The sequence below is a fragment of the Trichosurus vulpecula genome, chromosome 5 (assembly GCF_011100635.1).
Source record: "Trichosurus vulpecula isolate mTriVul1 chromosome 5, mTriVul1.pri, whole genome shotgun sequence".
NCBI lineage: Eukaryota > Metazoa > Chordata > Mammalia > Diprotodontia > Phalangeridae > Trichosurus > Trichosurus vulpecula.
In genome coordinates, this window is record NC_050577.1 from 38728547 (window position 1) to 38744539 (window position 15993).

At 37.1% G+C, this 15993-nt stretch overlaps 1 protein-coding gene across 1 annotated transcript in view; it reads left to right on the plus strand.

Annotated features, from left to right (window-relative positions):
- The first annotated feature begins 527 nt into the window (after window positions 1–527).
- ANKRD28 (ankyrin repeat domain 28) overlaps window positions 528–15993 on the plus strand; it is a 139164-nt gene continuing 123698 nt past the window's right edge. The window contains exons 1-2 of the mRNA XM_036759306.1: window positions 528–674; window positions 1827–1910. Of these exons, the coding sequence (XP_036615201.1) occupies window positions 528–674; window positions 1827–1910 (231 nt within the window). The remainder of the gene's footprint in view (window positions 675–1826; window positions 1911–15993) is intronic.

A 15993-nucleotide genomic window follows, 5' to 3' on the forward strand; every position in this document is an offset into this window, starting at 1 on the left:
ATTTTGTTTTCAGCTTAAAGAAAGCCAGCTATACGGAACGGAATTGACCTTGCTCGAGTTGGGTTAGCTGGGATCGACTCTGTCACTGCAGTTGCTTCTCCTTTCAGTCAATACAAAGTGGTGTCATGTCACCCCAAACAATGACTTCTCTGTGCTAACAAAATTCTACTGTGAAGAGAATTGATACTAAAGAGGCATAATTTTTTAGAGGGTAATTTTTCAAATGAATTTAGATTATATCTAGGATTAGTTTACAGTTTATTAATTTGTTTTGAGTTTTACCAATAATTTATGTAGTTAAGAACCAGTGACTTTGAACAGAATAATAGGACTTGGCAATTTTAGAGATGCTTCAAAGCTGTGGGGGTCAATCACCACTGGAAAAACTGAAGTTTAAAATTAACTTTTAAATGCCAGCTGTAGTACACAGAATGTTCGCAAGTGTGTACAGAAGAGGAAGACATACTCCTTGTGCTATACTGATTGTAACTTTTGCCATATAGTTTGAAACTGAGTGTTTTAAACGAATGAGTCGGGTGTGTATTGTTGTTTTGGAGGAGATAGAAGATGAATCTCCACCGTTTGTTTCCAAATTGCCTCAGGAAAATAAATTCCTTCCATCTCCAGCTTCTGGAAATGTATTGGTAAGATGTGATAGTCTCTTGAGTATTTTTGTATTCTGGTGTAGTATGAGTGATTTTTTTTTTTTTTTTTTGCTTTTTAAAAATAGACTTTTTAGGCATTTGTGTTTTCAGTTTGCAGTTATGTGTACCATGTCACAATGCAAAGTGAATATGTTTCTGATATTCTTGGAGGATGAAAAAACCTTTCAGATAGGAGAATGGCTGCATATTTTCAGCCTTGAAAAGAAAAATTAACCTTATGTTTATAAAATAATTTCAGTCTGGCTGTAGACTGCCTGTACCCTAGTGGATATAAGCATGTATTTTATCTTTTGCTTCCTTTTCTTTTCCTTTCTTTCCATGTTTGGTCTGTAGTTTATGAAATTGAGGTATCAAGTAAGAATTGGGAGTTCTGCCTGTTTTAGGAGAGACTGACTGTTACTAGTATCGCAGGCCTGGCCTTTACTGTAATAGCTTGTACATTGTTTACATGTACAACTTTATCTTGTACTGTGTTATCTTTAGGCTTGTTTTAAAAGCTGTTGTCAACTGCTTTTTCTCTGCTTAGTAGAAGAACATGATATCCTATCACAGATACTTATGCTGTTGATTAGGAAACTTATATTTAGACTTACACGTGTTTGTGTGTGTTAATCATGCCATCAGACATACTGTACTTGGTCTAAGAACAGGGGAACTGAATAATTTTTGTAAATTTCTAGATCATGAACTCTTATGCTGTATCAGTGGTAAAACTTTAGTTCTCAACTTCTAAGCAACATTTTTTCAAGGAGGCCTTGTTTTAATGGGCCCCCGGATTGTGTGGGAACTACTTGAGTGAAATGGCTGGGCCTATGTATTTTAGATCCTCTAGTTTCTCTAGTGAGAACTCATTGGTAAAATTAATAGTCTTAAAAATTCAAATTTATCTGGCTTGATACATTATTTTGTTGTGGCTAAACTGTATTTGTGATCTTTCCTAGTCAAAGGTGATAGTGATCATTTGTGCAGTTTGCAAGGAAAATGTAACAAAATTCATACAGATTGCTGCTAGATACTGGTTTTTAGTTATTAGTGAAGTGGGAACAGAGGAATCATTCTATGCTATTTATTGTTACTCTTGACTTAGAAATTTATTGGAAGCAGAAATGTTTTATAAAGCCAAAGATGATTTTTTTATACCCCTTTTCTTTTATATTTTAGCCATCACTGGTTCAAGCTATATTTAATGGAGATCCTGATGAAGTTCGGGCACTAATATTTAAGAAAGAAGATGTTAACTTTCAGGTAATAAAAAGCAGAGTTAAATTTAGATAATCTTCAAACTCTCCTTGAATTGTATTTTTTTTCTTCCCCTCCCCCACTTAATAGTATTTTATTTTTTCCAGTTACATGTAAAGATAGTTTGTAGCATTCATTTTTATAAGATTTTGAGTTGCAGATTTTTTTGAATTGTATTTTTAAGGCTTCTGTTTTACACAGTTTTCAAATGAAATAAAACTAAGATTCTTCTGTGAAAAGATAGTAATATACACTTAAAGTAATTAATGACATATATGCTTCTTGAAACTTTTTGTTTTCTTTTGTTTTGTTTTTTCTAAGTTGAAATCTGACATTTCTTCCTGTAAATGGATGTAGTTGTAGAGAGATATTGAGCACGTATAAACAAATTTTCCTTTGTTTGATTACTCCTGCTGTTAAAAGGAGAATAACCTGTCTGCTTTCTGTTATTGTTGTTTTTGCAATTGATCTTTCAGGCCTGCAGTTATTATGTAGTGAGTTTTTAAAAGGAAGTTTCCTAAAATTAGTAACTTGCTCCTGGTCCATAAAAAATATTATTATATCTTTTTAAAAGTTAGCAGTTTACTTTAGTAGAATCAGGCCCATTAATGCATTTCCAGTGAAACAAGTGTTCCTCTGTAGTACTGTGAATAAAGTAGTGTCTTGCTATTTCATGTGATCTAGAAAGTAGCTCCAATAAAACTGGGGTTTATGAGTTTGAAATTATTCAGCTCTAAATAAAAGGACCTTTTTTCTTTTTTTGTTCCTTTTATACAATAAGTACTATGGTTACTTATTTTAAAAGCAACACAATACAGGAAAGCATTGTCCTTCCCTTTTAGAATATGTCCAGTTCTGGATTAGTATGTGTAATGGGAATTTTGTCACCTCATCTAAGTGGGTATGGGCTCTTTTCATCTTGGAAGAGGCCACATCTGGTTAAAGGATCCCTTGACCAGTTTCATTGACAACCTTCAGCTTATATTCATTTAAAAGGCATTTGAGTTCTCACTGTAGGTGTTTAGGTCTCTAAGCTTCATGAGGGTGAGAGAATATAATATATAAAAGCATACAATACACCAAATGTTATTGTAAAATGCAAATGATGTGCTTAACGATTTTGTTCAGAGTTAACCAAACTCTGAGAGATATATTTGCTCATTTTGAAACTGTATAACTTATGACAGCATATATTTTTTGTTCTTTGTATGTTGTGAAACATTTGAACTCTCTTGATAGTCTTATTTTAATTGTTACTGAAATGTTAAAAGAACATATCCACAAGAAAGGGCTACCTAATTTCCTTGACTAGGTAAAAATTACATTTAAGTATTTTGATCTATTATTTCATCATGTTGGTACTCCCTCCTATGATGCAGATCATAGCTCACAATTCCTTCTTTCTTTGCCTACCTCTCGCCTCTTCTGCCATAGACCATTCAGAGAGGGTTCATTCAGGTGCAGTGAAGGTCTTACTCTAGATCTGTGGGTACCAGTGGGTCATGCAAGCTATTATCTCTTGATTTCATTTACATGACTAGCTCCACCTCCTTTTCCTGTCCTTCTTTTCTCTGCTGACATCCTTTATGCCACTCATATGCTATGCTTAGTTGTTAACATGGGACTCCATGTTCTCTTAGGGACTTACAATTTTTAATTTTTTAGAACATCTGGTGTTCTGTTACTCACAACCATGTAGTAAGTATTAGTATCAAAGTGATTTTGTCTTAGGGAATGGATTAGGGTCATTAAAGGCACTGCACAGTTTTCCAAAAGCAATCTAGCCCTCTCTTCTCCTATTCCGTTATATGTTCATTTCATTTTCCATCTGCGTTGTCTTTTTTAAATTATTATTTTTTAAAATTAGCAAAAGTCAGCTTTTGTCTCTTGTTAACCTAGCCCCCTCCCCTCCATTTGAGAAATTGAAGAAAAACAATGCTGCTCTTAAAAACATGTATAGTTAAGCAAAACTAAGCAATACACAGATATGTATGTGTATATATATGTGACACAGGTATGTGTGTGTGTTTGTGTTTCTTATTTTGCATTCTGTTTCCTTCACCTCTCTCTCTGGAAGATGAGGAGCATCTTTTCATTGTTGGTTCTCAGGAATCATAGCTGATGATTACACTGAGCTCCTAATACTTTCAAAGTTGTTTGTCTTTTACATGTTGCTGTTACATGTTGTCCTGGTTCTGTTCACTCTGCTCTGTATCACTTCATATAAGTCTCCCCAGGTTTCTCTGAAACCATATCTTTCATCATTTCTTATAGCATGAAATATTCTGTCAGATTTATATAACCTAACTTGTTCATCCATTCCTCAATTTATGTGCGCACACTGGATTCCCATTTTTTGCCTCCTCAAAAAGAGCTATAAATATTTTTGTACATCCTTAGAGTTTATTTTGCTTAAGATGGTTACCCGTCCCTTAAACTACTTTCCCATTTATTCTCTTCTCCCATTTCTCTGTTGAGTGAGATGTATTTTTGTACACAACTCTGTGTGTGTGTGTATACATGTGTATGTGTGTGTGCATTCTTGTCTTTGACCAGTTAACAGTGAGGTTGAAGTGTCATCCACTTCCCCAGCCAACTCCCCCTTGTTTGTATAGATATCTACCTGTATACCCTGCTTATGTAGGATATTTTTCTCTAACCTTCCTTTCCTCCCCTCCATTCCTGCTTTCCCCCCACCCCTACCACATGTGTTCCTCTTCCCCTCTCTTCCCCTTCTTCTCTTAAGATTATCAGGACATACAGAATTACTCCCAGCCCTGCTGTCTAATTAGATTCTCTTAATGACCCTTAATGGACAGCTAGGTGGTGCGGTGGATAGAACACTGGTCTTGGGATCAGGAAGACTTATCTTCATGAGTTCAAATCCGGCCTCAGACACTTAGTAGCTGTGTGACCCTGGGTAAGTCACTTAATCTTGTTTGCCTCAGTTCCTGTTCTGTAAAATGAACTGGAGAGGAAATGGCAAACCATTCCAGTATCTTTGCCAATAAAATCCTCGTTTTTAATGGGAAAGACCTGAGCTCAAATGTGACCATACTTAATAGCAGTGTGACTCTGGGCCCATCATTTAACTTCTGTTCGCCTTAATCCATTGGCAAAGGAAATGGCAAACCACTATAGTATCTTAAGAAAACCCCATGGACAGCACTGGCATTCTGTGGGGTCATGAAGAGTCAGACTTGACTGAACAAAGACAATGACCTCAGTGAGGACACATGTATATAAGCAATTAATCCTCGTTTAGTTCTTTATCATTGTCCTTGTTAACCTTTTCACATTTTTTTTATGCCTGTGTTTAAATTGAAGAGTTTTTATATAGTTCTGGTCTTTTCAGCAGTGATGCTTGAAAGTCCTCTATTTCATCAAAGATGCATTTTCCCCCTTTATGAATATGCTCAGATTGGCTGGGTAAGTTATTCTTGAGCCCATATCCTTTGCCTTCTGGAAGATGGTATTCCAAGTTCTCTACTCCTTGCTAGCAGTGGTTTCTAAATCATGTGTAGGACTGGACTCCTTAGTATTTGAATCTTTTCTTTTTCGGTTGCTTGCAATATTTTTTATTTGACTTGGAAACTTAGTACTTTGTAATGTTCCCAGAAGTTTTCCTTTTGGGTTTTTTTTTTTCAGAAGCTGACCAGTGGATTCTCTCTATTTTTTCTTTTAAGATTTCTTAAAATATGGTGGCTAGGTTCTTGTTTGGTCATGATGCTCAAGTAGTTGGATAATTCTCAAATATTTTCTGTTTTCTTAAATTCTTAATTTTTTGTTTTTATTATGAGATACTTTACATTTTCTGTTTTGGTTTTAATGTTATTTGTCTCATGGAATCATTGGTTCTATCTATTCTTTCCTCTAATTTTGAGGGATCTTGTTGCTTGGGACAGGGTTTTGGGCCTTGTTTTCCAAGGCGTTAATTTCATTTCCACTTCTTTCTTCTAGTGTTTAAATTTTTTTCCTTCAGTGCTCTTGTTTAATGACAAAACATTTTCAACTCTCTCTTTTTTTAAAGCCTGCTTCATCTTTGCCAGGAATTCTTATTGAATTTTTACCCAAGCTGTATTTTTATTTTAGCCTTTGTTTGTTCTGGTGTAGTTTTCTTCTTCTAGGTATGTCTTGAGCACCCCTGTCACCATAAGAACTTTTTATGTTGAGACTTTTTTTGTTTGCTCATTCTTCCAGCCTGCTGTCTGACTTTGGACTTGATCTTAGAGCCAGGCTCTACGCACTTTTGGAGGGAAGGTTTCAGCTGCTCCTGTTGCTGCTTTCTTAGGTTTTTCAATGTTTTATTTTTCTAGGATCTCAGGCTGAGGACCTACAAGCATTCATCTCCAAAGTGGTTTAATCCAGAGCGAAGTCTGATTTAAGTGCCCCTTGTCTCTGCATATTCCTTACCTGGGTTTGGGTTCTAGCAACAATAGACTAGATCAGCCACTGACAGCCATTTGTGATGTTTTGTTGGTTCAGGGTGCTAGAACTATAGGCTCCCCTTGCGTCTGGTGGTCGTGTCCTGGTTTTTCTTCTCCAGACTTCAGAACTATACCACTGTTGCTTGACATTTCAGTATAACCTCCAGAGCTTTCCTACACTGAATGCCACCACAGGTGCAGGTCCTCTCGTTAGTCTGCTCTGTATCTGTGACCCTTGAACTGGATGGTAGGCAGCAAAGCTGCCAGTTGGTATCTGTCCTTATTCTATCTGGGTCTGGGAGTACGTGATCTCCTCCTCTTGTTCTTGGATGCAGTTCTGTGCTGGAGTGCTCCATGGAGCCGCTCCTGACCAGCCCCTGTCCCACCGTCCACTGACCACCACCTTGGGCTGGGAAAGCTGCTTATTGTGATGACCTTGTGAGTATGTATGGGGGGGGGGTGCCTCCCTTTGTTATTTATTTTTGACATTCTACTTAAATTTTGAGTTCCATATTCACTCCCTCCCACTGATACATCATTTATACATGTGACATCATGCAAATCATTTTCGTGTCAGCCATATTTTTAAAAAAATTACAAAAAAAATAAAGTGAGACAATTATACTTCACTTTGAACTCCATATCCATAGGGGATGCAAAGAAAGGCACCTCTCTAGAGGTGTGGATAGCATGAATTATAATTTCACCAGTGCTTACCCATGAAACTAGAACTACTAAACATTCAGAAATAGTGATGAGGGAATGACTTCATGTTTACATTATAAGTGAATAATTAAGTAAAAGGTGAAAATTGACCTTTTCCTCCTCTACAGTTTGTTTTGGAGACTCATGGTTGTTCTCTCTCTCTGTCTCTCTCCCTCATCTCTCCATGGAACAATAATTGAGTACCTAAAAAGAAAGAACAACTAACTGCAGTATCCTAGGTTGTATCCTTAAATTGTAACAAATTTTTATTTGAAAAAATTGAAAAGCATTTCTTATAGTGTACATGTAGCTTTTATGCAAATTAAGGTATAGAGAGTTAGTAACTCACCTTCACTAAATTCTTTGATATGATCATAAAAATTTTCCATGTCTATCAGAAAAAGTGCATATGTGCAGCAAGGGCAAGGAGTGTAATGCAGAAGATTCACATAAGAAGCACGTTGGAGATTTAGTTGTCATGTTGTCAAATTATGAAGTCTTTTTTGATAACATCCTGACTCATCCAAAGTATTCACTTTGTCACTTAAAAACTAATATCCGTACTCTACAAGACATATTCTTTCAACTCCTGATGCAAATGGATCAAAAACAAGAAACAACAGCATAATGCCATTATAATGAAAGGCATCAAAATCTAACTGCATGTCAGATATGTCTAGACCTATCAAAATACCGTGAAAGCCTTTGGAAAAGTTGAAAATTTGTTAGCATTCTTTTTTGGTGCTGAATCATAGGAAGTAGAACAGTAGGAAGTGATTTTACAGGTATAAACACATACACAAAAGGGTTGACATGAATGGGGTAGTCTTCCTCATTAGAATGTAAGCACTTCTTGAGGACAGGTACTGTTTGAAGTCTTAATGGGCCTCTTTTTGGTCCTCTTTAGATCTTAGTCTGAATTCTGGGAACATTGCCCTACTTATAGTTCCTTAAACTCTGGTCTCTATCTTCTTTGCCTTTGTCGATCAAGCTTGGGAAGCTCTGACCCTTCACCTATTGTTTCCCTGACTACTTTCAAGAAACCCCTCAAATACCACCTATTCTAGGAGGTCTTTCCTGCCCCCTCTTGCTGCTTCTGCCATGCCCTTTGGGATCACATTCCACTTACTCTGTCCATATCTTGCATGTACCTAATTATTTACATCAGGGCTGTCCAAAATGCAGGATTTATGTGACCCGCCTACAAGCATAGAAATTTACGTAAATGCTTTAGTCGACGAAGCTAAGCTGCCGCAGAGCTCTCGCTAAAATGGCAAATCAAAATATATTGTCTATTGTTTCGATAAAAACCTAAAGTCCGACAGCCCTGATTTACATATTGTCTTCCCCATTAGCTTCTTGAGGACAGAGACTATCCTTTTGCCTTTCTTTGCAGCCCCTATGCTTAGCATAGTGCCTAGCACATAGTAAGTGCTTCATAAGTGCTTACTGATTTGACTAAATGTTTGTTGAATTAATATATGGAAGTAGGACCATTCAGGATATGTTCCATAGTTGAAAGTAGCTCAAAAATTCTCATGCAGATCCTTTATAAGTAATTAGTATTTTTATAATACTGGTTAGCTGTTAATGAATTTGGTCATTTCTGTTACATAATATAATTACTATTTTATAATAATATATTTTTAAGGCCGAATATTTACTGAGCTTTATCTTTTCTTTTCCAACAAGAGTAAGCTTGTAGTAAGTTATCAGTTTATCACTAGGGCTAACTATATCCAAGATACTAACAATTGTAATGGTTCGAAGAGGTCGCCTCTATGGGGAATCTGCTGTTGCTCTACTTCATTTGAAAATTTCCTCTGTACTCCAAAAATTGAGATTGAAAGAAAGGAATACAGATTAGTTTGTGTTTGTCCATCTTCAGATCACAGTTATTCATAGCCATAACAAATGTCATTAAGGAAGGACTAGAGTGTTGTGTTAGGGTATGGGTATAAAAACATGGGGTAGCTAGGTTGCACAGTGCATAGAGTGCTAGGCCTGGAGTCGGGTGAGGAAGATCAGAGTTCAAATGCAGCCTCAAATGCTTACTGACTGTGTGACCCTGGGCAAGTCACTTAACCTTCTTTGCCTCTGTTTCTTCATCTGTCAAATGAGCTGGAGAAGGAAATGGCAAACCAGTCCAGTATCTTTGCCAAGAAACCCCCAAATAGAGCCACAAAGAGCTGGACATGATTGAAACTAGTGAACAACAACAACATAGAGAACAAGAAACGGGGGTGGGGGGGAAGTCCCTGTCATGAAAGTGCTTACATTCTATTGGGAGAGGCAGTGTGTCTATGTATGTGATTTTTTCTTTTGTTTTCATTTTTATTTTGGGGTGCATGTGTGTACTTGTGTACATAGAGAATAGGGACAAAATAAACATAAAGTGGATAGATACTAGGTAGTTATGGAGAAAGGGCAGTGACAATTGGGAAGAGATGAGGAAAAGCTTCCTGGAGAAGGTAGTGCTTGAGCTGCATTTTACAAAGGAAGAGAGTTATTCTGTGAGGCCAGAGTGTGAAAAGCATGCATTCCAGGCATCTTGATTGGCTAATAGAAAGGCACTATAATGGGAGTTGGAGTGGTATGTGTGGGAAGAGAGAGAAGGCCAGTTTGTCTGGATCACAGAGGGCAGCAAGGAGAGTAACATATAGTGAGTATGGAAAGATAAATGGGCCAAGTTTTAGGGAGTCAGTTCAGTTTATTGAGTTAGGGTACTGACATAATTGGATCTCTGCTTAGAAAATCTCTTGCTAGATGGAGCTTGGACAACAGAAAGACCAATTAGGGGGCCACTGCAGTAGTCCAGAGGAGAAGTGATTAGGACTTTAAGAATTAAGGTGGTGACTGAATAAGTAGACAGAAGGGGATGGGTGTATGGGAGAGAAATTGTAGAGGAACGTATTGCAAGATTAAGTAACTGATTGGATTTATGGACTCCTAGTAAGGAGTAAGAGAAAATGAAAAGTGAAACATCTGGGAGCCTAGAAGAATGGTGATACTCTCAGGTAATAGGGGATTTCAGAAGAGAGGTGGGTTTGAGGGGAAAGGATGAGTTCTGGTTTTGAACATAATTGAGTTTGAGCTGCCTCTAGGATATCTGGTTTTAAATATCCAAAAGCCAGTTGATGATGCAAGACTGGAGTTCAGTAGAGCACCTGGGAGTGGATATATGGATGAATGAATGTAATTGAAGGAATGAAAAAAGCCTTTATTAATTAGTGGGTTTTGTTTGGTTTTTTGTTTGCTTTGGTGCTAAGCACTGTGTTAGGTTATGGAGATACAAATGAAAAAAATGAGAAAGTTCCTACCCTTGAGGAACTCACATTCTATTGAAGACAACACATGGAAGAGTTAAGATTCATGGCAGCTGGAACAGCCAAGTGACCTATAGGGTGTGGCTGCTGGGTACAGTGTCAGGGCACATAGGTCCAGTGATCTTCTGCCTTCTTTTCCATGCTCTCAGTATCAGTGGCCATGTCCACCTTAACAAGGGGAATAGGGGGTTGGAGGTGCTCAGGACAGAGCCTTGAGGTATATCCACAGTTAGTCACTAGGGTGGGGTGTGGTACAGATGACGAGGCAGCAAAGAAAATTGAGAAGCAGAAGTTAGGTTGGAGGAGAACCAGAAGAGGGACTGTAGTGTAAGAAAATAGCAGAGAAGAGAGTTATCTAGGAAAAAAGTAATCAGCAGTACCACAGTATAGTAAGGAAGGGTGAAAATTAAGAAAGCACCATCAGATCTGGCAATTAGGACATCACTGGTAACTTGGGAGAGGCTCTTCTCAGTTGAATGATGGGAGAAGGATGCAAGTGGAGGCAAAGAACATAGATTTTATTACTTTGTTTTTTTCTTCTGAATTTGAGAAATATCAACAAATGTGAACATTTTCATATACAAAGAAGAGCAGAAAAAGGATTGTTAATGAAACTGGAACTCAATTATGTGTATCTTTTTTAATAGTACATATTGAAGTTTAACTAATTAGTACTAACTCTACTGTATTTATCTGAGCTTCCTTTTCCTTCTAAATATATTTTAAATGTTTGATGCACTTTTTTCAATTCATTTATTTTTGGCATCACTAGTACTACTTCCCCTCTACCTTCCATAACTCTTCACTACCCCCAATCAAAACCCTTCCTTGTAACAAATAAGCATAATTAAGCAAATTATTAAACCCACATGTTTATTTCATTGGGAAATCCCTATCATTTTGTACTTCTCTACCAAGAAGTGAGAAGCTTGATTCATCATCAGTCTTCTGGAGTCATGATTGGTAATTGCATTGATCAGAGTTCTTAAATCTCAAAGTTGTTTTCTTTTACAGTGTTGCAACTATTGTATGAATTGTTTTCCTGCTTCTTGCTTAGTTGGCTCCAGTTTATGTAAGTTTTGTAGGAGTTTGGCTGAGAAAGGGCATTTTTGAATTTATTAAAGAACATACCCTAGAGAGAATCAGCCAGAAAAGAAAGGAGGTTGGCATGCAGAAGGAATACCTCATCAGAGACTGGAGGACAGGTGGAGAGAGGGAGATGGAGTAATTTCACTGTTCTTCATCCTTACTGCCTCAGCTCTTTCCAAGGGCTTCACCCTTGCACTGGCTATACTCTTTTCCCTTCCTCATCTTGACCCCTTGGTGAACCATTTTAACTCTACATGGTTTTCTTCTCTCAAGTCACTTGCCCATTTATCCTATTGCCAGTCTTGCCCTCAGTCTTGGATCATTCCTACTATCTACTGCCTTTGTTCCTACTCATGTGCTACTGAATGAAACCGGAGAAAGTTACTATGGTTGATTCAGTTTATGTGACAGCCCTTCCAAGTGTCTTAAAGTGTGGCACCTCTTAAGCTCTGTAGCTTCATTCACAATAATTCTTAGTGTGATCTTTGTACACAGTACATTTCCCCTTTCCAGAATTTAGGGGAATATGATGTAATTATTTTTGTGTTTCTTCCAAGGTCCATGCTGTACATTATGTATTAGTGTAGAAATTTCAATATTAGTGACATATGTTCCCATTGATGACACATTAGTAAGGCAAACATTTATTAACTGCCTTCAGTATACAAAGCAATGTGCAAAATTCTGGGGAATCAAAGAAAAGTAAAAAATAATCCGTGCTCTCAAGGAACTCATAGGCTAATGGAAGAGATAACATGCAAACAACTACATACAGGATAAATTGGAAATAGTAAGGTATAAGAAGAATAAAAAAATAAGGAGGTTTTGAAGGAGTTTGAATAGTAGAGAGGTTTTCAGATGTGATCCTTGAGGTGATAGAGATCCTTTGGAGTTGAGAGAGAGAGAGAGAGAGAGAGAGAGAGAGAGTGTGTGTGTGTGTGTGTGTGTGTGTGTATTTGTGACATGTGGTCAGACCAGCACTTTTAGGAAAGTTGCTTTTGGCAGCTAGATGGAGAATGGAAATAGGGAGAGACTTGTGTAGGGGAACCAATAAGTAACTAGCTATTGAAATAGTCCAAGTGTGAGGTGATGAAGGCCTATACACGGTGGTAACAGTGTCAATGGAAAGAAGGAAGGAGGGTGTATTTGGGAGATGCTATGAAAGTAAAATTCACAAGATTTGGCAACAGATTGGATTTGTGGCATGAGAGAGAAGAGTCTACTATGACACCAGGATCTTGAGCCAGGAATCCTGGATAGTGTTAATAACATGGATTTTAAGAGTGGATACTTTGGGAGAAAAGATAATGAGGGCAGTTTTGGACATGTTGAGTATAAAATGTATATGAGATAACTCAGTTCAACATGTCAACATGTCACCATGGCAGTTAGAGATACAAGACCATGGATTTAAGAATCGTTAGCATAGAGATGCTAATTAAATCCATGAGAATTGATGAGATCACCAAGTGACAACGGAGCAGAGAAGAAGATTGGGCCAGACACAGACAAGGTTAGCTGATGTGACCTGAAAGAAGATGGAGCAGTCAGAGAGGTAGGAGAACCAGGAGAGTAGTGTTTGAACAATCAGGGGGAAAAAAGAGTATTAAGGAGAATAGAGTGATCAGCAGTGTCAAAACCTGCAGAGAGAATGAGGATTGATTAAAAAGGTTGCTAGTTTTGACAATTAAGGGATTGTAACTTTGGAGAGAGTTTTTTAATCATGATGAAGCCAGACTTCAGAGGGTTAAGAAAAGATTGAAAAGAAAGGAAGTTGAAGAACTTTTTGTAAATGAATCTATACAACTATTAAGTAAGTTTTGGTAGATTGATTCCCAAATATTTTTTCTTTATTTTCTAGTTATTTTGAATGGTACTTCACCTTATTACTGCCTCCTTGATTTTGTTGTTTTTATATAGAAATACTCTTGATTTTGTCAACAGGGAAAGTTTGGTTTTCTTTATCTTTATGTTGTTTATTTCTTTTGTATTACTGCTGTTTCTGGCATTTTTACAACTGTATTAAATAATAATGGGGTAAGAGGCATCTTTATTTACTCCAGTATTCAGTGGGAAAACTTTGTTTTCTCCATTGTATATATAGTGCTTGCTTTTAGTTTTAGGTAGATAATTTTCATCATATTAAAAAGTCTATACTGTATGAGGTTTTTTTAAAGCATAAATGAGTATTGTGTTTTGTCAAAGATTTTCCCTTCCTTTTGAGATAAACTTGTGGTTTGGGTGTTACTGTTTTTCCTGTGATCCATTTTCCTAATGTTGAACCATCTTTGCCTCACAGCTCTAAATTCAACTTGATGATAATATCCTTTTGGGGTATAAATTGCTTTAATCTTTCTGCTAGGATATAATTTAAATGTTTGGGATTGATATCATTAATGATATTGTTCTGTGGCTCTTTCTTTGCTTCATTCTTCACTGATATTCTTAGGTATTAGGATTATATTGGATATATGTGCTAAATAAGTAGGGAATTGATATCCCTAACTGAAGTCCCATGGAAGAAAAACTAATCAGGAAATCTAAGTTCTAAAATGAACTTTGTCCTTTATTAGGCATATGACTTCTGACACATGTCAACAGGCCATCACAACAGCAGGCCAACACAAAACTCATGTGAAAACTAGGCTTATTACAAGAGAAGTGAACATGCATGTAGAACCCACAATCCATACAGAAGTTTGCATGTTTGTAACAGCTGGACAAAGGAAGGAGGAGATATCAGAAATCACCTAAATGGGCATGGCATGGGAGGGGAAAGGTGCAGTAAAGGTGTAAAAAGTACAAAACCCCTTAACAGTCCTTAACACGGAATCTTGGCATTGGAAAGAACCTCATGGGACACTTAGTCCAAACAGATCTGAATGTGAATCTGCTAAGATGCAAAGGGAGTTTAGATGCCTTAAGCAAAGTGGCCTTTGTTCATGACAGCCATTCCATTATTGGATAGATTCAATTGTTAGGTTTGTCTTAAGGAAGCTAAGTCAGGATCTGCAATTTCATTGGTATCAAGCACTTCTACAAAGTAGAGCTTTAGAGTTGCATAGATGAGTTCCTCAGAAGTTATGTGAATTGGGGCAGCTAGGTGGCTCAGTGAGTAGAGCACCAGCCTTGGAGTCAGGAGGACCTGGGTTCAAATCCGGCCTCAGACACTTGACACATGTACTAGCTGTGTGACCTTGGGCAAGTCACTTAACCCCAATTGCCCTGCCAAAAAAAAACAAACCCAAGAAGTTATGTGAATTTCCAGGCTCATCCACCTAAATTATACATGCCTTCCCCATTCTGAGGCCACTTCTCCATTATAAAGTTGTTACAATGGATGTATAGAATCCATTACACTCTTCTGAATATTTATTAACTCTACCTCTGTAAAGCATCTTTTATTCCTTGTTTCTGCTTTTCCCATCAGAGGGCAAGATAAACAGATCTATTATTTCCTTTTCTAAGTGACAATCCTTCAAATAAGACAGATATCATTTCTTCCTTTCCCATTCCTTTCTCTTTTCTAGGCTCCCAAATTCTGTCATTCTTAAGGACCTGCTCACCCCATCTTCTACTGAAAATGTTGTACCCAGAATTGAGCATACTCTCAGATAGGGTCTGACTAGGACAGAGTACATACAACAGAACTATTATCTAGAGAGTCTTTGACACAGTGCAGCCAAGAATTGTAATAGCTTTCTTGGCTGCCATGTCACACTTTTGATACATTGAATTTCCAAGTCTCTGAACCCCAACAAAAAGTGAAAATGTTTGACTAGGGGACCTTTGAAATTGTATGAGCATAATATCCCAGAGCACTGCTTGGAAGAGGAGGACTTCCTAGGCAGTTCTCAGACAACTGGATGAATGTTAGAGACTAAAGGCCTTTACAGGGACAGTTCATTTCATTGTAGTCATGTTGCAAATGGAGCATTGACCAAATAGCACTACAGTACTATTCCCCACTATTTTTTAATTTGAGGAGATAGGAAGACTTTTGAGGATATGCTTTTAATTGAGTACATACTCTTCGTATGTACTATTTCTTATCACTTTTTTATTTTTAATTTATGGAATAAAACAAGCATTTCTATAACATAGTACAGTAAAGATGATTGCACTTGAAATTACAAATCTCTGCACAACTTGCTATTGCTTTCAAATATCCAACAAAATCATCATGTAAATATCTTTTATATCTCCTTATTTTCCCCCCACCCCTGCCCCATGGCCGCCATTAGACACAAATTGATATATATGTAAAGTTATTCTATATGTACTTCTATTTATCAGTTCTTTCTTTGGGTACAGATAGCAATTTTCTTCATATGTCCTCTATAGTTATCTGGGTATTTATAATAGAATAACATTCACTCAAAGTTATTCTTAAAACAATATTGCTGTTACTGTATACAATGTTTTCTTGGTTCTGCTCATTTCATTCTTCATTATTACATGCAGGTCTTTCCATGTTTTTCTAAGATCGTTGAGTTAATCATTTCTAATTAAACAGTAGTATTCCTTCACAGTTATATACCA